At 34.8% G+C, this 26,105-nt stretch overlaps 1 protein-coding gene across 1 annotated transcript in view; it reads left to right on the top strand.

Moving 5' to 3' along the window:
- The window catches only part of cac (calcium voltage-gated channel subunit cacophony), a 749,704-nt gene that overhangs the window by 376,946 nt on the left and 346,653 nt on the right, over nucleotides 1-26,105 (top strand). Inside the window, exons 7-13 of the mRNA XM_069307633.1 lie at nucleotides 1,193-1,348; nucleotides 5,749-5,969; nucleotides 8,142-8,245; nucleotides 14,830-14,945; nucleotides 15,767-15,826; nucleotides 16,133-16,234; nucleotides 19,648-19,683. Coding sequence (XP_069163734.1) covers nucleotides 1,193-1,348; nucleotides 5,749-5,969; nucleotides 8,142-8,245; nucleotides 14,830-14,945; nucleotides 15,767-15,826; nucleotides 16,133-16,234; nucleotides 19,648-19,683 — 795 coding nt within the window. The remainder of the gene's footprint in view (nucleotides 1-1,192; nucleotides 1,349-5,748; nucleotides 5,970-8,141; nucleotides 8,246-14,829; nucleotides 14,946-15,766; nucleotides 15,827-16,132; nucleotides 16,235-19,647; nucleotides 19,684-26,105) is intronic.

The raw sequence follows: 26,105 nt of genomic DNA, 5'->3' as shown, positions 1-26,105 counted from the left end.
CACAGTTGTGCATACTCCACGCCACTGTTTAACACACTCCTATACCTTAACTAGCCCAGGATCCACCAAGCATTTACTCATCTATTTACGAAAGCTGTACATCTTTCCTCAATCATGGCGACTTTGTCAACATTTATTAAATGTTTCTGAGCTTGGAAGCACTGTGAGGTTGTTTTTACCAATAATAACCTTGGGTTGTGAAGTTTAGAAGCTCATAGATGGTTTAATAAGTGTAAACAAAGCAGCAGTGTATCTTCACTGATTATTCAGGAAAGATGTATAGGTTTCGTAAGTAGTTGGGTAAATGCATGATAAATCTAGGGCATAATGTCCACAGGTCTGGATCCTCTATTTTCCCCAGCTATAATTTTCCATGGCTTAACCACCATACTCGACACATATATAAACTCAGTTCTGGTGTGGCTACTACCTTGTGATATCTCTTAGCTCATAACCATCTTCCCCTTCCACGTCATGCATCAATCTTTATGCATGACACAACTATGCATGGTTGCATTTCCTTATTCAGTCTGAAATTTTGATGCACCATTCAACGGTACTTGACCATCACTACCTATCCGAAACTCGGCCATGCGCCCCATGCATGACCATGATTGCTCATCCCCAAACATGATCCATGCGCTTTAAACCATCACCATCTACGCATGGATTACTATTCACTCACCGCCATGCATGACCACAGACACGTCTGATATTTCCTGTTACATATCCAGGTTCATCTTTCCCCTGTGCCTGACAAGCATCTATTCTATTTCCTGTCCAAGCATCCCAACTTATCCCTTTCTTGTGCACGGCACCACAACCAAATCATCTACCCTCGATCCAGTCAGTTCCCCATCCCGCCAGTCTCCCCACTACGCAACACCACCTGACTCAGACTCCTTATCAATCTCCCCTACTCCCATTACGCCATGTGCATGACTAACAACACCTATATTATACAGCTCCTCAATCTAGCACGTCCCTATGCATGCCTAACAGCACCTATCCCTACCCATTATCCTTCTCAACTTAACGCATCTCAAGCATGTCCAACATAGCCTATCCCACTTCATAGCCTATCCAGCTTCACACACACACACACTTCTCGTTATGCATGATCACCTATTCCACCTCTCCCCTACCTGCAGCAGCTCCCTAACCAGCTGTGAACGTCACCGTCTATCCTCAGGCCTCCAGGTTGTGCTCAAGTCCATCATCAAGGCTATGGCGCCGCTACTACAAATCGGTTTGCTCGTCCTCTTCGCCATTGTCATATTCGCCATCATAGGCCTTGAATTCTACTCTGGTGCTCTTCATAAAACATGCTACAGTTTAGAAGACTTAGGTAAGCAGCCATATTTAATTCTTGTTTAGTTATGTTGAATTTGTAAATCATCTATGTAACTATCTATGTAAATTTGTGTATTTGTAAATCATCTATGTATGTACTTTTCCTGAATTTGAATTTGAATTTGAATTATAAAATATCGTTAATTTCCGTTGCTGGATGTATATATTTAGCCAAACTTCGCAAGTAACATTCATATTTTAATCCATATTTTGTAAAAAACAACATTTCAGACTTTGTTTATTTACCCAAGGTAGCACTTTCACCAGTGTAATTCACCATTGTTAGACTTACCCCCTCGGGAAGTTACACGTTGTTAAATTTAACCTTCTTACACTTACCAAAGGATTGGGACTCCGTGCCAGCGGCCTCCTGGCGTTGGGGGGCTATGCCGCACCCCCCCACACACACATGTTATGGGGGGGGAGCTATGCCGCACCCCCACACATGTTATGGGGGGGGCTATGCCGCACCCCCACACATGTTATGGGGGGGGGCTATGCCGCACCCCCACACAGCAACCCGTTCTCGCAAATTTAATAAGTCAATATTGACTTATTAAATATGTGCATAGGTGACATACTTAACATAATAGTTTCCCTTGAAAAGCTTCATAGAAAACACCGACCTTACCTAACCTACTTAGTATGTTAAGATAAGCATCTTATTGCTTCGTAATTACAATTATTACCTAACCTTTGAATTAGGTAATTTGTGGTTTTACTTTTGAATAAGGCATAGGTTGAATAACTTTTTAATTAATTCGTTAGGGAGTGAGTTCCATTTGAAAGACTGATTAAAAAGATAGAGGCTCATGGTATTGGGGGTGCTATATTAAGTTGGATTAGGGCATGGCTGTACCAAAGGAAACAGAGAGTATAAATGGGGTTAATTCAGAGTGGGAAAATGTTGTAAGTGGAGTGCCTCAAGGCTCTGTCTTGAGCCCTCTGTTGTTTATAATACATATAATTAATTTAGATTCAGGTTTGAGTAGCAACATTTGCAAATTTGCTGATGATACAAAAATCGGTAGGGAAATTAACACGGAAGAAGACTCACTATCACTACAAGTTGATCTAAATAGAGTTTTGAAATGGTCAAAAGATTGGCAGATGCAGTTTAATGCTGATAAATGTAAAGTTCTGAGGCTAGGTAATGATGATAGAGTTACAAGATACGAGCTGGATGGTGTTGAGATTGCGAAGTCGGATTGCGAAAGGGATCTGGGAGTTATGATTAGTAAGAATTTAAAACCAAAGACTGTATATACACAGCTTTCTTGTCCGTGACAAAATGAAATAAATTATCTGTTTTTCGTGTCAAAAAAGTAGCACTTAGGAATCCATGTCACAGGTTCTTGGCCACAGAATTTTGATGATTGTTGCCACTCTCTTGGTGTCTACCCTTTTTTCTTTCTACAGTATAAAAATCATATTTCAATGCATGATATATTTGAGGGTTTTTAAGGTGGCATTTTACGAAAATATGCAATAAATGAAAGCTGGTTCGATTTCAATCAAGCTTTTTTTGGCTAGTTGTATGTGAAATTGGGTTCAACTGGTCAAGGTCTCGGCATTGTAGCATAAATAGGAAGGGAGAAAAAAATATTGAACTATGTGTCAAAAATTCATGTTATGTGTGCATTTATTGATTTTATAAATATTTGCAAAGATGAAATAGTGTATTGGCATATATTTTTGAGGAACTTTGACTACTTGTATTAGTAAAAGTAAACATATTTTGGATAATCCTCGTTATACAAATCCTTTAATATATGCAAATGTAATAGACGAGTGTCATAGAAATGATTTCATTTTAAACTTGTGGTTGTAGATTATTATTGAAAATGTGTAAATTTGTTGAAAAAAAAATCCTTCACTTTCTATTTAGGGTGTGATACTGAAACGTAGAACAGTTGCAGCCCTTTTTAGCCTGGAGCCTGAATACAGAGCCTGGATACAGGGGAGATACCAGCAGCACTTAAATCTGCAGATATAGCTCCGTTGCACAAGGGGGGGAGTAAAGCCTTGGCAAAAAATTATAGGCCAGTTGCACTAACATCACACATAATAAAAGTGTTTGAAAGAGTGATTAGGAATCAAATTTCTAGTTTTATGGAAAACAATGAATTGCACAATCCAGGACAACATGGATTTAGAGCGGGAAGATCCTGTCTGTCACAGTTACTCAACCACTATGACAAAATCACAGAAGCCCTAGAAGTTAGTTTAGTTCATTTATTATGCACCCCATACCCATCTTGTGGGCGGTAGTGGAAAGGGTTACAGAGGCACATATATGGGCTCAGGGACTGAACCCCACAATTCATTTAGCTAAGCAAGTTACAATCTTGATGAGCTAGTTACAAAATTCAATATAAGTCGTCACATCAACAATGGGTTCGAGATCGACCTCAAGTACAGGTTCTAAATTAAGCAACTGACATATGTGGAGAGCTAGTGTCAAAATTTATATGTTTGTCCTGCACACCGCCCCCCATCCAGTGGGCAGCGGTGGATAGGTTACAATCACTTAGTTACTACCTACAGTTAGCAAACGGGATATTTGGCTAAAATTTCTGGTAGCAGATCATTTTGAATGAAATATTGACACATCGCTGGAACATTGGTTATAGAATTGTCTCTAAATTCACGTATCTTTTCGCATGCAGATGTTGTATACACAGACTTTGCAAAGGCGTTCGACAAATGTGACCATGGGGTGATAGCTCACAAAATGAGGTCAATGGGAATAACTGGAAAAGTAGGACGCTGGATACTCAATTTCCTGTCGAACAGAACACAAAGAGTAACAGTCAATCAGATAAAATCGAGTCCAAGCGATGTTAAAAGCTCTGTACCTCAAGGTACAGTCCTTGCACCGCTACTGTTCCTTATTCTCATATCTGATATAGACAAAAATACACGCCACAGCTTCGTGTCGTCCTTTGCAGATGACACAAAAATCAGCATGAAAATTACCTCTGCTGAAGACATTGAAAAACTACAAGCAGATGTCAACAAAGTTTTTGATTGGGCAGCAGAAAATAACATGATGTTTAACAGTGATAAATTTCAGGTACTCAGGTACGGCAAAAATGAGGATCTGAAACATTATACAGGGTACAAAACACAATCGAATCTTCCCATAGTAGAAAAACAGCATGTCAAGGATTTGGGAATAATGATGTCCGACGATCTAACGTTTAGGGAGCATAACCAAGCAAATATCGCGTCAGCCAGAAAAATGATCGGATGGATTACGAGAACTTTCAAATCCAGGGATCCCATCACAATGGTTGTACTCTTCACGTCACTTGTGCTGTCCCGTCTCGAGTACTGCTCAGTACTCACTTCCCCCTTCAGAGCAGGAGAGATTGCTGAAATAGAGGGAATACAGAGAACATATACGGCACGCATAGACGAGATAAAACACCTAAATTATTGGGATCGTCTCAAAGCTCTCCAAATGTACTCTCTAGAAAGGAGACGAGAGAGATACCAAATAATATACACATGGAAAATACTGGAGGGTCAGGTCCCAAATCTACACAATAAAATAACAACGTACTGGAGTGAACGATATGGAAGAAAATGCAAGATTGAACCAGTGAAGAGCAGAGGTGCCATAGGCACAATCAGAGAACACTGTATAAACATCAGGGGTCCGCGGTTGTTCAACGTCCTCCCAGCGAGCATAAGAAATATTGCCGGAACAACCGTGGACATCTTCAAGAGAAAACTGGACAGTTTTCTAAGAGAAGTTCCGGATCAGCCGGGCTGTGGTGGGTACGTGGCCCTGCGGGCCGCTCCAAGCAACAGCCTGGTGGACCAAACTCTCACAAGTCGAGCCTGGCCTCAGGCCGGGCTTGGGGAGTAGAAGAACTCCCAGAACCCCATCAACCAGGCATCAACCAGGTTTACATACAACTAGTAAATAAAGTTTGGTTGACATTAAACAACATTTAAAATAACATAAAACTGCCCCTTAATGTAGAAGTCAAATGACTTACTCCTTCTGACAACTTGATTTTCACATAAATTTTCCATCCTAACCCATGATATACATTAGAAATATGTGAAATATATTCTAAAGTACAGTATGTTTGAAACAAAGTATTTTGAAATAAGAAATATATTCTAAGTAAAAATTTGTGTACAAAACAATGTTCAAAATGACTACAAAATAACCACACCTAAGTTTGCACAACTTATTGGTGTTGATGTTACATAGTACTTGTACACACTACATACCATGTCATATAGCATTTAAAATGTATAACTTTTGCTGTTGTGTAATCAATATTTAAATTCCAGGGCATGAACACTAGTTCAATGTTCACCTAGCATGTTTATGTTGGTGTGGGAGCCTATCATTAATGTCTGGTCTGTTTGCAGGTGAAGTAGTGACAGAAGGAGAGATGGAGACGCCGTGTCACACAGATAATGCATCCTTAGCGCCCTCGGGTGCCTTTTTCTGTAATTCCGACATCTCCACCTGTCTGGAGCTGTGGGTGGGCCCCAACTATGGTATCACGTCCTTTGATAACATTGGTTTTGCCATGTTGACAGTGTTTCAGTGCATCACACAGGAGGGCTGGACTTCCATACTCTACTGGGTGAGTCCTGTGCTCTGTAGTAAGGAGGTTTGCTTAAGCATATTATGCTTTCTTTTCAAATTTCACACAATTAAATTTAAGGTTTACCTTTTTAGTACATTAATATCCACCAAGGGTTAAGTAAATGCAAGTCAAGTCTCTGATCCATACACATATATTCTAAAACTGTACAAACCCATGGAGTGTGCGAGAGAGCGTCTGGTCTCGTGTTTGTCTGCTTGTTGTCCTCCAACCTCATTACACCTTGTTATTAAAATTTTCCAACTTAATTCTCAGATGGGGTTCCTTTCAAATTTTCTTTCAATATTTGTTACAAAAGACATTTTTCCTACACATTGTCACTGGAGCTACCAGGTAAATGAAAATTTCAAATGCCTTTAAGAATTGAATTTTTTTTTAGTCTGATTGGCTAATATCAATAAATATTTATTTAAATAAACATTATGCAAGTGCAGGCGATGAGTCACAATAACGTGGCTAAAGTATGTTGACCAGACCACACACTAGAAGGTGAAGGGACGACGACGTTTCGGTCCGTCCTGGACCATTCTTCAAGTCGACAATCGACTTGAGAATGGTCCAGGACGGACCGAAACATCGTCATCTCTTCACCTTCTAGTGTGTGGTCTGGTCAACATTATGCAAGGATTGACAAAGTTATTTTCAGCTTATGTATGGTAGTTCGAAAGTAAAATTCCAAATCTTGAAACAGACATAAGTAATGGCTATATTCTTCTAACAAGAAGGACATAACTGCTGGAAACGATTCTGGTCAACTAGTAGAGGGTTAGGAAGAAATGAGCATTATTCTAAACTGTTTCATATCAGTCTTCACTAAAGAAAAAGTGCGAAAGTTGCACATCAAAACAGCTCTCCACCAAGACAATGAATACAGACTGTAACATGCAAATTCACAAGAAGAATATACTGTACTGTAATTAAACAGATTGAAAAGCTTGAACCATGTAAATTTCAAAGTCCGGGCATTTGTGAAAGTCCGAAAAATGGGTAATGGGTAAAGACATTAATGGGTAAAGAGGAGCTCATGGACCATTTTCAAGTACAGTATTTAATAATCAGTACAGACTAACAAACCCCGTCCTTCCTTTCTTATAAATAACAGTAGGAAATGTGTGTATCCTATAAGATAATAAAGCAAAGATCAAATTCCTGATATGACAGTGTACCGCACATGTGCAGAATTAACTATTGTACTGGCGGGAATTCTAAATTCAGGAGTTAAACACACTTCACAAGGGTCCCTACATTACAGTTGTGCAGTTCTGTCGCCGTATAACAGAATGAACATACAGTACTCTTACGATAAAATATAAAAAAATTGACAAGGCTGATACCTGGTATTGGAGGCCAGGCAAAAACGGTAATGGTTGTACCAGTTTGATAAGAGTTGTGTATAGACAGTCATAACCAAAAGTCGGATTATTAACACACCCACATTAATTAATGCAACTGTTAAGTTGCTTGCACATAACATATACTGTTCTAATAACTTTATTATTCTCTTAAATGGTTATTTTTTATTAATAGCTTTGTATGTCTGAAAGCTTCATCTGCAGCTGGGCCTACTATGTCTGGCTTCAAGGCTACCGTATATCTTGTAAATGATGGTGGATAACATTTTCTTACATAAAAATTCAACTTTTTCATTCTTCACCTCGTGATATTTATGACAAATTTCAAAGATACCTTAGTTATAAGGGAATTTTGAAAAACATACTTGTGTTTGAATTTTATTAATGTTTGTGGATATGTCTGTTTGTATATAAATTACAATATTTTCTGATCCAATTTGCTGTTCATTTGGTTGTGCAGCACTGATTAATTTAATTTACTTTTACTTCTATGCACATTCCCCTAATCATAAACCATAAATTATTCTGTTATATTTTGTTGCATAAATGCACTTTCAAAGCTATAGTGTCATGGTGAGTTATGTTTTGCAGTAATTATAACTATACCTGTATTTGAAAAGCAGTTTTGCTGATGTCTATAAAACATTGAAATCATAGATAAATTTTCTCTATACAGCATGGTATATGTGGGACTTGTATAGTTAAAAGATATTGGTATAGCAAGTTTCATTTGCTATATACCAGAAATAGCATGTCAAGCATAACCTTTGGAGCAGTAATTTATAAAATTAAATTTCAGACAAATGATGCACTTGGTAGCAGCTACAACTTTCTCTACTTCGTGCCCCTCATTGTGTTGGGGTCTTTTTTCATGCTCAACCTAGTTCTTGGTGTGCTCTCTGGGTAAGTTCATTCCTCTTCTCTGTGTAGCCCAAAACATTTATGTTGGTGTATTGAAAAATATGATTTATGTTTTGAACATATGTGAGCAGTCCTCATCAGAATGGGTATCAGTTTTCAGTTGTCAATTATTTCTGTATTAGTGTTTATTTTTGGAAAATGTGTTTTCTGTGCTGGCCCTTGGTAGCTTCCCGGCACATTGGCTCTGGTACCCAAGACGTGCACAAAACCACCAGGGCTCTGGACTTATGTAAGCCTACCGAGCACTAGGACCTGAATCTGGCACTCTCAGAGGCAAGGAGAGCATGAGATCAGAGATTGACCCAAGACCGAGTAAAATTGCCTGGAGAGTACAGATGAAGGAAAACAAACTTCTGTACATATCTTGATAACAGAAAAAATTTAAACAAAGGTTGTAGTAGTTTTCCCAATGTCAACAAATCATGTGCTAGTTCCCAAGTACACCACTAGGTATCAGGTCAGGTCAACCAGGGAGTCCAGCCTGCCTGCCTGCCTCTTCACTCGCATGCCTGGTACTGTACTAAACACATTACTATTTCAGTGCAAGGCATGTGAACTCCACTTGCCTTCTTTCTTAAGGCAAGTAGGGTTAGTGTTTCTTGGGACTTTGTTGTCTTGTAGTGGGTGAGGAGGCAGGCTTAGAATGTCTTTATTCACACTGCATCACAATTGTGTTTATACAATTTTAATGTTGCATTTCTATACAGTACTTCTTCCTGGGATCAGCATAAAGTGGCTTGGCAGTCCAAATGGATTCTCCTTTCCATTTGCTTGTTTTCCTCCACTTCTGTAAAAGTAGTCATGTCCTTTCTGTTCTGGTTGTTTGTTTAGTGCTGTTTAATGCCCAATACTATCACCTTCTCTTGGGCTGGAAGGTAGGGCAGCGGACTTGCTTCATACAGGTCGGCTTTCAATCCTCGACCATTCAAGTGGTTGGGCACCATTCCTTCCTCCCGTCCCATCCCTTAACCTTATCCTGATCCCTTCCGAGTGCTATATAGTTGTGATGGCTTGGTGCTTTCTCCCAATAGTTCCCTCCCCCCCTCCCTCTTGATTTGCCTTGGCAAAAGGAAGCAAGAGAGGCTCTTTTTTTTTTCTTTTTTTGCCTCCAGCTGGCTCACTTTCCTCTGGAACCTACTTGATCCTTGGATAAGGTTCTTTCCTTTTAGCTTCACCTCGGTTTCTTAGTTCCCATGGCGGGATTCTATTTTCCAAGGCAGCTTCCTTGTTGGTTCTTGCTTCTAGTAGTTTCACTTACAAACTTAGTAGCTGCATGGAAAGGTTTTGTTTCTTTAATTCATGGGATCACTTGCCCAGCCTCCAGCCTCTGTGTTCTACTGGACCAAGAACAAGTTTACTGCTTTTCGTTGGGGGTCCTCTGGTGGTGATTGCTCGGTTTGTCCAGTGGGGGTTTATTATGTCTTCTGTATATATAAATAAATAAAAAATAAAAGACATGCAAGATGAGGCAGACAGGCTGGACTCCTGAATAACCAGAGCTGCTGCTGCTGGTGTGCTTGGGTACTATAGCACATGGTTGTAGAAATTGGGGGGAACTATGACTTCCCTTGTTTCTATCGAGCCTCTTAAATCAAGATTCACATTTCATTTGGCTTTGCCTATGTTTATAGATGGTTTTACCCAGTTTTGTGGGGATTACAGTTATAATGTTATTCTTGTTTCTTTGTGAAAGTACAGAGGTCTAGTAGCTTGTGGATGTCTGTATGGTACCAGAGCCAGAGTGTGGGAAGCTACAGAGTCCATCTAGAATTGGGCGATTCATTTCATTTAATGCTTGATTTTTTTTAGTATATTAATGTATGTGAAGGTGTGATCTACATTCTGGGTGCCATGCTCTCTAACTTTAATTATGACAAATCGTTAGAAAAGTTGTGGCATTCAAGACAAAAACAAAAACTTGCAACTTAGGTTTGAGTTTAGCACCTGTAGGTCAAATGTTGAGCTCATTTAATTCAATTATAAAACTTAATTTTGTGTTGCATATTTAAGGCATAGTACTGTATTGTTTGGTAAACATTTGGGCATTTTTTTCTTTGCTTTTAAATATTTAATTCATGACACTTCTTCATGCAAGATATAATTAATCAAATATTAACTCAATACATAACAAATATACCTCAGCAGCTTTATCTTGTAGCTCAAGTTCAGTCTGAAATGCTGCAAACTTTATGCTCATAAATCATTGTGACTAGTAATTATAATATATACTTGATGTGTAGGAAGATAGTGGGAATCAAAAGATAAAATCAGTGTAGCATACAACCATTATGAGCTATACAGTAATATCTCAGTGTGAAATTTGTTTTTAATGCATTCATAATATTCCAATTTTTTATATAAAGGGCCAATTGTAGATCTTAATTTTTTATTTTATTACATTACCTCTTTTTTTTCAGTGTTCCCATACATATATGCATCATCTAATTAGCCTCATCTATATTTACATTGCACCATAAAGTATGTTGACCAGACCACACACTAGAAGGTGAAGGGACGACGACGTTTCGGTCCGTCCTGGACCATTCTCAAGTCGATTCTCAAGTCGACTTGAGAATGGTTCAGGACGGACCAAAACGTGGTCGTCCCTTCACCTTCTAGTGTGTAGTCTGGTCAACTTACTTTAGCCACGTTATTGTGACTCATCGCCTGCATTGCACCATAAAGCTTAGAGTAGTTGTGCATGAATGTTTGCATTTCAGGGAATTTTCTAATGAAAGAAAACGTGTTGAGCGGAGAGAACATCACAGAAAAGTCAGGATCAGACGAAATTTTACAGAGGCTTTTACTGGTTATTTTGACTGGATCTGTAAAGCAGGTACACAACATAGGTAGTTAAGTCCCTGGAAACACAAACCGAAACTGTCTCTATTTTCCGCTTGTTACAACTTGTAATAAAGTTGTTACATCTTGGCTTAACGTGTTTATGACGTATTAGAACGTTGTTACAACTTGCTATATTGGTTGTTATAACTGGTTATAGGAGGTGTTAAAACTTGTTCGAACGTTGTACCAACGTTGTAGTTTCGGTGTGTGTTTGGTGGGGTGTGACATAAAAATATATTTATGTAATTGGACCAATATTTGAATTTGAGTGCATTATATGAAATTCACTGCATACAGTAGGCATTGAATTTGATCTTAGAATAGAATTTGAGCATATACATTAGTTTTGTATGATACGGAGCATTTAATACATCTAATGCAAATCAGTACGCTAGTACACAATAACACAAAACATGTGTAGCTTCCTGTATTGTTGGTCAGTATGTAGACATATGGTACATTTGTATTTAAATATTACCTTTGGATATTTGTAGTAATAATTTGTACTGGTGTGTTATTGGCAAAGGCAAATAATCTGATATGCCAGTAGTACTCATATTTTCTTGTATCTTTTACATCAATCAAATTTAAAAACTTTAATTATTACATTGCAGCAAAAAGGATTTATGATGTTCATTGGTTATGCATAGCCCAAAATGCTTTGCAAATTAGTGGCTCTGCAAGAATGTACCACTTAAATATAAATAAATACATTAATAAGAATACAGTATAGCATTTATTGAAATGTTATAATAATTGACAGTATAACTAATCTTTTAGAGAAGTTTGGCTAGTTTCAGTCTGCTTTAACATGAAAAGCCATAAAACAGGTACACATGCACATGTCCTATGTAAATGACTTGCCACAGTGTATGAGTAACCTCATAAATATGTTTGCAAATGATGCAATCATTCTGTGGAAGGTATAAAAGACATGACAATAACTCTTTCAAGGAAGAGTGAGACACTGAGCAAACAATGAATTATGGATATCCATATACATGGGTAGTCAAATACTATGTAGAAAAAATGAGGTAGAATGGAATTAGATGGAAAAAGAAATTAGTGTTAACTGAACAGTAGTTTTGCACAAGAAAGACAAATGTTATTGTACATCAGTTTTATGAGATAGCAAGCTTTGGGATAGTCTTTCCGATACATGGATAGGGAAATTTTAATGATTATTTATAACAGACATAAACTGGATTATGAAGGCCTACATCGTCAGCATCTAAACATATAAGGAAAGACAAAAGGTATTGGTATGCTCAAACCAATACCTTTTGATCGCCAGTACTAGATCGCCACTCCGAGGCGCTGTAAAGGGAAACAAGGTGACAGGAAAGTAATGTGATAATCACATACAGTACTAGTTTGTAAAATAATATGAGAATTTTAATGAATAATGATGATTTAACACTTAATGAGACAATGAAGATATTTTGAAACCATTAATAGTGAGAACAAGAAGACATAGTTTAACAGTTGAGAAAAATAGTGTTGAAAGGCAATAAAAATGTTGATTCCCAACCTATATATCTGAAGGTGAAGAACCAACAATGTTTCAGGCTGTTCGGTCTTGTAATTGAAAAATAGCAGAATAGACAGACAATTTAAGGTAAGAAAGTGATATGAAAGAAATGAAGAAGAATAGGAATAAGGCATAAATATGAACAAATTAGAAAAATAGAAAGGTAAAAAACTCAAGAAAACTGCAGGAGGCCAAATGGTGAAGAGAAAAAAAATCTAATAACATAAGAGACAGGAAGAGAGCCTACAGGGGCTAAATCTAAGTCAGATCAAATTTGTTAAGTAGATTAGAGCATTACATATGTACTGTGAAAATGGAAGAGTCAACCACAACAATACCAGAACTAAGGTTCGTGTTGTGTATCAGAGCCAGTTAAAAAAACTGGCATCTGTGAAGACCAGAGATTGGAAAGTTTATTTTAGGCGAGGATCAATCAATAGGATGATTAGAGTCTCTAACATGACAGATGAGAGCACTGTTTGAGTCTGCAGACTTAACACTTCATATATATATATATATATTGTTCTTATGTGAGCTTCGGCCTCACATACGTGGAGTCTATGGTTCGAGTCTCCTGGAGCCCAGGTGAATGGAATATATATTGTACTTCATATATTCTATTCAAGCATTATTTATATTATCCTCACTAAGTAACTCAACTAGATCAGTAAAGTAATCATCTGGCACATGGGAATCATCTCTGTGCTCATTACTAAAACGGATCTTGTAATGGGCATTATGTGAAAGACTAACATTTTATATATGACTAGAAATGTTTTGTGTTCTGCATTTTGTAAGTTGTAGATTATTTGAAAAAGTGAAGTTTTCCGCACTAATATTGTTTTAATAGTGAGAGTTGGTGTAAATAGAAATGAGAGGAAAGACTATGCTCATTTGAATGATATTGGATACAAAAGGTAGGTAGACAACTATGGTTTGTCTGGCCAACTACAACTTCATTGTATTAGGAAGTTGTATGCTAGTTTGGGGTTTGTTAAACTTATTTTTAGGGGAGCCGGTCGGCCGAGCGGACAGCACACTGGCCTTGTGATCCTGTGGTCCCGGGTTCGATCCCGGGCGCCAGCGAGAAACAATGGGCAGAGTTACTTTCACCCCATGCCCCTGTTACCTAGCAGTAAAATAGGTACCTGGGTGTTAGTCAGCTGTCACGGGCTGCTTCCTGGGGATGGAGGCCTGGTCGAGGACCGGGCCGCGGGGACACTAAAAAGCCCCGAAATCATCTCAAGATAACCTCAAGATAACCATTGTAGGATCAAGACATTCATTATTATATATTATCTTGAGTAGCTGTGCAATATGCATAGTTAAGTAGACAGTGAAAGCTCTAACATTTATTAAAGATGTTGTATTACAGGATGTCTTCGAGGTTATGATTTTTGTAAACCTGCTAATGAGGTAGAGTAATGTCTTAGAAAGTGTTGAATAATGTTCGGGCTCTTTAACAAATAAAAAGTATATTTTAGGTTAATCCTGTAAGCATGTAGTGTTTTCCCCTATTTATTTTATCTTGCCATTTATGCACTAATGATCTGGTTATCTGGAAGTTTAACAAACAAAAATTTATTCTTCTGCTATATTGGATAAGTTTCTTGAAAGCACATTATATAGAGCAATGGTAATTATTAAGAGAAAGCACTAGGCTTTATATATAGAAAGCTTACAACTATATAGCACTTGGAAGGGGGTGAGGATAAGGATTTTGGATAGGACAGAGGAAAGGAATGGTGCCCAACTACTTGGATGGTCGGGGATTAACCTTCTTACAGGCTGGTCGTGCCAGCCTTTAAGAAGCTAGACTGTTGCTCTACCATCTCGCTTTTTACAGGCCGAATAATGCTAATATTTATTTTCATTCGCCCTAGAGTAAATGTGAGGGGAATATTATTATCATTAGTGGTCCATTTCACAGAGTTCAACAATTCTGGGTATATCAAACTTGTGAGAGTAGGTCTGATGACAGTTTTAGGATTACCTCCATATTGGTGCCAAGTTATTTAATTCTGGAAAGTGCAATATATGTTTATGTTCATTTTGTTTATGGTTAATTTAAACTTCCAGTAATCAAGGTAATGAAGTGTTAGATAGGCATAGTTAAAATTTGGCACCAGCCATGGCTTTGGTAACAATTTGATGCATAGTAATTTGACCCTTTTTATTTTCTTGTTTGCAGTGAATTTGCTAAAGAGAGAGAGAGAGTAGAAAATAGACAAGAATTTTTAAAACTTAGAAGACAGCAACAATTAGAAAGAGAGTTAAATGGATATGTGGAATGGATATGTAAAGCAGGTAGGTAATAGAAAATATATGAAATGGATCTCTTAAACAGGTAGGTGTTGAAGTGTGTGTCCAAGAATTTACTGACAGTGGCTAGGTTATATGCACTAAGAGTGGGTAGCCTTTACCTTTGCACTGTTTACAAATTATTTCCTGTTTACATTGGAAGATATAAATTATCAAATTAAAAAATTATATTATTGAGCAGATATGGAACTATATTTCCTTAAATGGTAATTCTATCACATTCTCACAAGATTCCATGGAAAATCTTGAGTCAAAGAGAGAGGGTTTGAAAAAATAAGCAAGAAATTAGCCTGGTTTGAAAGAATATTGTATGTTTTATTTTAATTTTAAGAGTACTATATCGGTTATATTTATTGTTTAATCACATTCTTGGCCTTGGAATAAGTTGAATTTTCTCATAAGATTTGTGAAGAAAAAAGCTGATCAGTAGACTTCCAAAGTTTTGCCAGGTCAGGGTGGCTCATTTCACCAGTGGAACTTGATCAATATAACTTTTATCTTTTATAAACTGGAATTTATTCATAAAGTACCATTGACCTTATTGCAAATTCACTGTTAATAGTAGTGCAGAATAACCTATGTAATTTGAAAAAGGATTTGGCATAGTAGTAATAATAGCAAATTTACTGGTTATAGAGTGTAGTACAATATGCTGTTTATATTAATTATTGTTAAATCATTATAAAGTTGTTACAGTACTTTGCTTGTTGAAGCCTAATGCAAACATGCCCCCATTTAATATAATAGTAAAGCATAGTTTAATTTTCATGAATTGCTCAGCTGTTAACACAATTATTACTTTACAGAGGAAGTTATACTTGCGGAGGAGAGAACCACAGATGAAGAAAAAGCTCATATAATGGAGGGTATGTTAATAAGTTCAACCTCACCCATTTGTATTTCTAAATCATCTTCAAACTGTTATGTTCTTGAAAATGGAAGAAGTTAAATAGCAGCAGATAATTTATCGGGTGTCTCTTTTACCTACACCCTGAACATGGGCAGACCTGGGTGTCTCAGTATAGTATAGTTATATATTTTGGCAAGAACATTTCATGAATTCAGTATTTCTGTACTAATGTGCGGGCCAAACTTCTTCACCCTCTTTGCAATGACTCGTAAAACTTGACATGGATACTTGGCTGCTGAAAGTTATTTGTTTTCATTCACAGCGAGAAGAAGAGCTGCAGCAAAGAGAAAAAAGCTCAAACATTTAGGGAAGAGTAAAAGCACAGATACTGAAGATGAGGAGAATGAGGCTGATGATGAGGATGGTGAGCAACATTATTTAACATTGTTACTCTCTAATTCATCTCTTCACTTGTTGCTACTTAATCTCACCTTTTATTTTATGGCTTGTAATATGATTTTTCTTTTCCAATGCCTCTTCACTGTCATTTTAATCTTTTATTCACATTCATACTTCTTTTTAGTTTGTATTTTAATGCATTTTCTCATTCACTTGTAATATTATTTTTATTAATTGTATTCTCTTCTCTCCATCAGCCAAGTAACATGTACCTTATTCCCCCCCCCCCCATGCTCAAAACCAGGATAGCTGACCAGTGTGCCCCATGGACGCTCTTCTCACCACTAATCATTTTATGGATGCTCATATTCTGTATGCTTCTAATAACACAATTTATAACTTCATTTCTGAATTAAAAATGATTTCTTTTCAATTTTTCTTGGTGTTGAAATCTCTTAATTTAAATTATCTTGTTTAACTTGTATTTTTATTTATTTATATATATAAGAGTTTATTTGTATCTATATTTTTCTTTCCGTCAAAATTTGTATATATATATATATATATATATATATATATATATATATACAAATATATATATATATATATATATATATATATATATATATATATATATATATATATATATATATATATATATATATATATATATATATATATATTTTGCAGTATAATCTGTTCTTATTCCAGTCAGCTTTTTCTTTCTTTTTGTGTACATACATTTCTGTTTTTATTTCAATATTTCTAATATGACATTTTGTAAACAAAGAAAATTGATAATCCTGCATAATTCTCTTACACATTTCTCTCTACCCCTCTGTGAGCTCTTCCTATTCTTTGGTGCCATGATTTTCCTGTTTGTGTCATTTTATTAGTTGTTTACCCTTATCAGTGTGTGTGTATAATTTCTATATTCAATACAGTATTAACATTTTTCACCAATTTGTAAATTTTATGTATTAGAAACTTATACATAAATTCTTTGCCTTGCCTGTACTTTTCCTATTTTTTACTAAACACAGTAGAATTTTAATTAAAATTACCTGTTTGACATATATATATCTTAGTTAATTTCTTGATAATGGGATGATTCAAGATCTCTCAATTATTTATATATATATATATATATATATATATATATATATATATATATATATATATATATATATATATATATATATATATATATATATATATATAATATATATATATATATATATATATATATAATATATATATATATATTATATATATATATATATATATATATATATATATATATATAAATATATATATATATATATATATATATATATATATATATATATATATATATATATATATATATATATATATATAAATATATATATATATATATATATATATATTTATATATATATATATATATATATATATATATATATATATATATATATATATTTATATATATATATATATATATATATATATATTTATATATATATATATATATATATATATATATATATATATATATATATATATATATATATATATATATATAATATATTGTATATATATAATATATATACAGTACAGTACATATGACAGTGTCAGACCACGCAGGAAGAATTGAAACAGGAATTTTCTTAAAATTAAGGAAATTCCTATTTCAGTTCTTCCTTCGTGGTCTGACATTATCACATTTTTAATCACGTGCTAATTTTCGTGATATATATATATGTGTATATATATATATATATATATATATATATATATATATATATATATATATATATATATATATATATATATATATATATATATATATTATATAAATAAATTGCTGTATATATTATTTGTTTGTAAATATGTATATATTTTCACATTTTCAGCTGATTCTGGTTCAGATCATTTATTTCCATCCCCTCATATTTGAAGTGTAGTAATACTCTTAAGGCCTAATTGCCTTCTTACCTAATTCCAAGCATTGTGAAGTGCACAAAAGGTTTTGTGCAGGAACCAGAGAGCAGATGGTATTTAAATAATTGGTGATTGCATCAAATAAACTGCATTTGTACCCTTAACGTAGATGTGCATCTTGATTGTCCTATTATCTGAGATTATCACCTTTAGCAGTATCTCATTTCTATTGGCTTTGTAAATTGGAGGTTGTTCTACGATTGAGACCAGAGTTTGATATAATTTACTAAATAAATTAAAGATTTATAAGCATATATATATTATAATTGGCATAATTGGCATGCTACATAGCTACATGGTGACCATAATAGTCGTTACACAACTCAAGACAAGGAAATTGGGGTGACCTTTTTTCATAATTTACTTTCTGCACTACATACCAATTAGTCCAATTTGGTCTAGAATGAGCATATTGCTCTTTTTGCAACTTATATACATATAGATATATTCATAAAGAATCTGGTCAATGGTTTACAGTATTTTATTCACTCCAATTGACATCAATGTGACTGAGGTATTTGTTATAAAGCTGAGTGTAGTGATGCACTGTTAATACAGTAGCAACAATGTTAATACATCAATATAATACACTGGGCCCTCTGCACTTGATAGTACTAAGGAAATTATTAATAAAAAGATGCTCAAATATTTTATTCACCCGTGAACATTACAACTAAAGTATACATTTATATTTTACTATTTGTATTAAGTCAGTTTCTGTATTTTATGCATTTGACAAATGGATCTTAGCACAGGGATAGATATATAGTATATATACATATACATATACCTGTACAGTATATATACATATACTCTATATATATATATATATATCCTTTCCTAATAGAAAGAATATATATATATATATATATATATATATATATATATATATATATATATATATATATATATTATATATATATATATATATATATATATATATTATATATATATATATATATATATATATATATATATATATATATATATATATATATATATATATATATATATATATATATATATATATATATATATCCCTTTTCTAATATATTATTTCCAAAATTTAAGTTTTAAAATCAAATTAAAAATGCATTTTATTATTAGCAGTTTTTCTTAAATTTTGTTCTGCCAAAATGGATTTGAAATACTTAAAATTTTTGTATTAAGCTGTTTACAGGTTATTAAGAATATAAAGTAAAATAAAATTTTTAAGTTGAGGCTTATGATAAATCCACATTTACTATGCAGTATTTATATAGAGGTGCCCAAGTATTATTTGCTCTGACCTCGGTCAAACTTGGTCAGTTGAGGTCACTCAGTAACCCTTCCCTACTGTGACTTTTGTACATCTGTTATTTTAACCTATATTTTAGTATTTTAGGAATTATTTCTATGTGTACATATTACTAAGATCTCTCCTCACACCAGCCCCCCAATTTTTCATTCTAACAGCCCCCCTTTCTCTCGCAGTTCCCGCCAAAAAGAAAGGTATTGGTACGCACCTCATGGTAAACCTAGATTACATTATAGACGTTGTCGTAAACCCATTTTATCATAGTTTGTCCGGCAGTCATTAATTTCATACATTTTTATAGGATGTGTATGGTATTTTGAAGCTTTAGTACTAAATTGTATTTTGAAGCTTTAGTTATATTGTGGACATTTTAACCTTCACTGATTTTAGACATTTTGAGGCTTTGGTTATACACAGACTTTTAACCTGTTAATATTATTTTAAATTTTGAAACTTCAAAATCATGTAGAAATTTTGAAGCTTCACTAAAAACAAATTTTTGAGTGGCAACATAAATTTTATGTTTTGTGGAACACTAAAGCATATATTTTTAATGCTATTCTGAATGAAAAAGAAGGACTGTAGTGTTATGTTCAAGTGGCATCCTGAATCTTTCCATAGCAATTAGTGCATGTTGTACTTGAGTCTTCAGGAGGCCATATTCTTACCTAGATGTAGTTGAGTATCACAAGTGTAGCAGACTTAGCAAAGTATTAGGACCTACCGAAGTCATATGTCAGCAGCTTATGGTTAAGTTATGTATATACACATGATTTCTAGTTACTGTTAAAGGAGTTAGAAGATTAGACAGAATATAAGCTAGATGTATAGTATATATATATACAGTATATATAGTGTATATGTATATATATATATATATAATATTTATTGCTAGATTTAGGTTTCCGTGTAATACATATAAGCATCAGTGGATTTTTAATCTTAATAGGTAAGCAACAAAGTAACAATTCATTTTCTTATTTATATATTGAATGCTTTCAACATCAGAGCTTGTCAGAACAAATTCTCAGTGCGACCCAGAATGTGTTGAAAGATACTCATTGCTTGAAAGATATAATATATGAAAAAGGAAACAAAATTCTCTGCAAGTTTCCCCCTGTACTCTACTTCTTTCACTTATATCAAGTTTCAATTTTAATTTTCTTTGTGACTTTCATTCCTGAAATTATATTACAGTAGTAAAAAGTATTTTTTTCATTTTTGCTTTCCGTCGCTTAAGTACACCAATTTATAAGGACAAATTTTTTGTTTATCTTGTGCATTTCTTGTGTAATGATTTTGTAATTACATGTTTAAATAATAATCACTTTTAAGGATATAGGGGTTATATTTTTGTGAATTGCTACCGCAGTACAAACACTTGTCACCTCTGACTTTTCTATTTATTCTTTGACATTTTTAGAATTGATGTATTTTTCATCATTAATAACAATATTCAAGCCATTAAAAACCACTTTGTCATGTAGTTTTGCCACATCTTTGATAGTCAACCTTAATTTTTTCTATTTAATTTCTCAAGAAGATCACATCATATTGATTTCACAATCAAAATTGCATAAAATAGCTAAGTTCGAACGAAATTGTTTGGTTAATATTGAAAGAGAGCCATGTAACCCCCTCATCAAGACTGTAACTTGCTTAGCTAAATGAATTGTGGGGTTCAGTTCCTGAGCCCATTATGTGCCTCTGTAACCCTTTCCACTACTGCCCACATGATGGGTATGGGGTGCATAATAAATTAACTAAACTAACTACATAACCACATTTCAAGTCTTGAGAGGGGGGGGGGGGTGACCATCTAATTACCCAAAGCTACCCAAACTTACTCAAAGCTATACAAAGCTTCCTAGCATTACGTTAGTAATGAATAAATATGATATATTTGTTCATTGTAATGTTGGTGTTGAATGTGGAACATGAAAAACATATTGTTACTCAGAAAAAGTATCATTTTATAAAGGAATTAGATGAAAATAAGAAGCTGGTGACGCCAGAGCAAGTCGACGGTCCAAGCGATAATGTTTGGTGGCATTTGAGCCTCCTGTACCTACCTAACTTAACCAACGTACCCAAATATAACATAACCTAACCTAACTAAAAATAACCTATCCAAACATAACTTAATATTACCTCTAGGCAACAATATATCTTGAATAATTTGTTCATCTTGGATAAGTAGCTAAACAACATTGTCGCTTGGATCGTCGACTTTCTATGGCCTCTCATGCCACTTTTTCATCTATTTTCATTATAAATTGATATTATTTCAGAGTAAAAGTATGCTTTTTCATGTTCTACATTCAACACAAACAATATAGTGAATAAATATACTGTATCATATATCTTCATTACTTACGTAATGCTAGGAAACTTTGGGTAGGTTTGAGTAAATTTGGGTAGCTTTGGGTAATTAGACACACCACTTGATGGGGCCAAATGGTAGCTCTCTGTAGGCCCTAACCTTGCCCCTTCACACAGACACAGGGAAGACTTGGTCAACAAGAAAATAGTATAACAGTTCTTCACAAATTAGCCATTCAGAAGTAAAAAAAAAAAATATTGAAGAGAAAAATACCTGAATCTCTTTAGATATAACACAGACTGTACAAGGAGCTGTAATTATGACAAGCAGTGTAGAAATAATGCTGTGTTGAATACTTTACATTTGGGATGCTCTGCATAAAATACATTAAATCACGCTTAGGTATTTGTAAGATCAAGAACACAACATACTCTACACAAAACGATAATCATGAACATTTACCAGGCATCACTGGAACATCAACTCAAACCTAACACATAAAGGGAGTCCTACTCTATAATATATATTTGCACTACACTACAATATACTGCACATTGGGCTTCAGGCTTGCTTAGGCATCACTACCTCAAGGTACTGACTTTACAAAACTTCGAGCATGACGAGATCGTCCACACTCGATACGTCTTCCACACAATGGCCGCTCAGCACCTTGCATTTGTCTTTCCCTCTTAACATGTTCCAATATTTTTGAGTTTCAAATTATATTTCTAGTAACTCCTTATACAAGTCTGATTGGATTTCTACATTTACCACTTATATTTATTAATGTTTTTTCAATACTCAAATGTAGTTGAGAATGTTTCTATAAGAACTGAAGAACTGGTTTACATTCATTTAGAGGGAGACAGCTCACCTATTATGAATACACCTACAGCACATGTGCAGGCTAGCTGCTGCCACGGAGGAAGTTTCAAATGCACTGTTTGTAGTTTTCATCATTAAAATACTGTACAGTACTGTACATTAAATGGGGGTACCTTCCTTACACTCCTTGTATTGACTTGAATCATATAACACTTTCATAGGATCTGAAAACTTATCTTCCTTTTTAATTATTGGGCAGTGTAGGCCAAGTGCATCTATTTTAATTTTTTTTTAAGAAATTTAGTTTTTAGTCATGATATACAGACAATCACAAAATGTGGTCTGCTTAAAAATGTTTTCAAAATTTTGTTGACCATAAAAACCTATTCATTCTATCTCACCTTAAACAATTAATATTTGTATAAATAGACTGCATTTTAATGTGATGATCATAAATACCAACTAAATGTTGTGTTTATGTGATCGTTGGTCACACTGTTATTAAGGGACGGCTGACTGAAGTGGTGACCACCCTACGGCTTGCCACACCCAGCTAGATCTTACCTTTCTTCATTATATTGACATATTCAAACCCATCAACACTATTTTACCATAAAATAAAACAAAACATTCACAGTTCTCTAATGCTTGGAGCAAAATATATAACAAGAAATTTGCATTACGTTTAATGTGTGTGTAATTACCTAAGTGTAGTTACAGTATAAGAGCTACGCTCGTGGTGTCCCGTCTTCCCAGCACTCTTTGTCATATAACGCTTTGAAACTGCTGATGGCCTCCACCATCTTTTCACCTAACTTGTTCCAACCGTCTATCACTCTGTTTGCGAAAGTGAATTTTCTTATATTTCTTTGCCATCTGTGTTTAGTTAGTTTAAGTCTATGACCTCTTGTTCTTGAAGTTCTGGGTCTCAGGAAACCTTCCGTATCAATTTTATCAATTCCTGTTACTGTTTTGTACATAGTGGTCATATCGCCTCTTTTTTTTCTGTCCTCTAATTTTGGCATATTTAATGCCTCTAACCTCTCTTCGTAGCTCTTGTCCTTCAGTTCTGGGAGCCACTTGGTAGTATGTCTTTGCACCTTTTCCAGTTTGTTGATGTGCTTCTTAAAATATGGGTACCATACAACGGCTGCATATTCCAGCTTTGGTCTAACTAAAGTCGTGAACAATTTCTTTAGTATATCGGCATCCATGTATTTAAAAGCAATTCTGAAGTTAGAAAGTGTAGCATAGGCTTCTCGCACAATGTTCTTAATGTGGTCCTCAGGTTATAGTTTTCTATCTAGAACCACCCCTAGATCTCTTTCTTTGTCAGAATTATTTAAAGATTTCTCACATAATTTATAGGTTATGTGGGATCTATGTTCTCCAATTCCACATTCCATAACATTTTACATTAAATTCCATTTGCCAAGTGTTGCTCCATATACTTATTCTGTTCAGGTCTTCTTGAAGGGCATGACAATTATTAAATTCCATTTGCCAAGTGTTGCTCCATATACTTATTCTGTTCAGGTCTTCTTGAAGGGCATGACAATCATCTAAGTTTCTATCTTCCCTATTATCTTAGCATCATCAGCAAACATGTTCATATAATTGTGTATTCCATCTGGTAGATTGTTTATGTAGACAATGAACATTACCGGTGCAAGAACTGAACCCTGTGGTACTCCACCTGTGACATTCCTCCAATCCAATACATTGCCTCTGATTACGGCCCTCATTTTTCTTTCAGTTAGGAAATTTTGTGTGTGTGTGTAATTACCTAAGTGTAGTTACAGGATGAGAGCTACGCTCGCGGTGTCCCGTCTTCCCAGCACTCTTTGTCATATAACGCTTTGAAATTACTGACGGTTTTGGCCTACACCATCTTCTCGCCTAACTTGTTTCAACCGTCTACCACTCTGTTTGCGAATGTGAATTTTCTTATATTTCTTCGGCATCTGTATTTAGGTAGTTTAAATCTATGACCTCTTTTTCTTGAAGTCCTGGGTCTCAGGAATTCTTCCCTATCAATTTTATCGATTCTGTGTGTGTGTGTGTGTGTGTGTGTGTGTGTGTATTTGACAATCACGAAATGTTCTCTGCCAGTTAATGTTTTCCTTATTTTCTTGGCTAAATAAACCTATCCAGGCTATATTACCTTAGACAAAGTGAATTTTTTTAAAAATAGAATACCTATTAGCTCAAGAATTGATGAAGAAAACCTTGGAAGTTAATCAGTGTTGGTATGAAGAGATGTCTGAAGCTTCCTAACTACCTTCCCGATTGGGCTTCAACTAAAATACATAATCTTTTCTTCCACTTTTTGAACTCCCCAGAGGTACAAATTAATCTGGATAATAGAGGTTGCATATTAATTTTTATATTAATTAATAGATTATTAATTAATTAATAGATAATTAATAGATTATTAATAGCATATTAATTAATAGAGGTTGCATATTAATTAATAGAGGTTGCATATATAATAGAGGTGTGAATAATTGCTTAAGTGATTAGGTAAGGTTAGTGACAGAATGAGAGCTATGTATGTGGTGTCCTGTTATGTCTTCTCAGTACTGTCATATAACACTTTGAAACTACTGATGGTTTTAGCAGCCACCAAAACCTCGCTTAATTTGTTCCAACTGTCTGCCATTCTGTTTACAAAAGGGAACTTTCTATTTTTTGTAGCATCTTTGCTGCATTAGCTTCAATCTATACTCAATTGTTTTGAGATTGCAGTTTTCAAGAAGTCATCTTTGTCAACTTTGTTGATTCGTGACTCCTGGTGATAGTATATTATCTATAACTATCCCTAGATCTCTTTCTTTGTCAGAGATCTTTATCATCTATTCACATAACTTAGAGGTTGTGCATGGCTTTCTTGAGGTTATCTTGAGATGATTTTGGGGCTTAGCATCTCCACGGTACAGTCCTCAACCAGGCCTCCTTTATGTTACACACCCCCAGGAAGCAGCCCGTAGCATCTGTCTAACTCCCAGGTACCTATTTACTGCTAGGTAAACAGGAGCATCAGAGTGAAAGAAACTCTACCCATTTATTTCTGCCTCCACCGGGGATCGAATCTTAGAACTACGAATCCCAAACGCTGTCCACTCAGCTGTTAGGCTCCCACCATGCCTGGGTTTTCCCTATTCCATATTTTATTGTGGAATTACATAATTACAATCATTACCTGGTATATATTTACATTGAATTCCATCTGCCCTTTGTTGCTCCATTCACATATTTTGTCTAAGTCAATTGGAAGGACATGGTACTCAGCAAAGTTTTCTATTCTCTCCATTAACTTAGCATCATCTGCAAACATGAAGATTTAACTCTGAATCTTCTCTGATCATTTATATAGACATTGAACATTACTGGCACTAGAACTAAACCTTGTGGTGCTCTGCTAATGACGTTCCTTCAGTTTGGTACTTTGCCTCTAATCATTGCTCT

The sequence above is a fragment of the Procambarus clarkii genome, chromosome 60 (assembly GCF_040958095.1).
Source record: "Procambarus clarkii isolate CNS0578487 chromosome 60, FALCON_Pclarkii_2.0, whole genome shotgun sequence".
In the NCBI taxonomy this organism is placed as follows: Eukaryota; Metazoa; Arthropoda; class Malacostraca; order Decapoda; family Cambaridae; genus Procambarus; species Procambarus clarkii.
The sequence above is the reverse complement of the archived record's forward strand: the minus strand, read 5'-3'. Positions and strand labels throughout refer to the sequence as shown.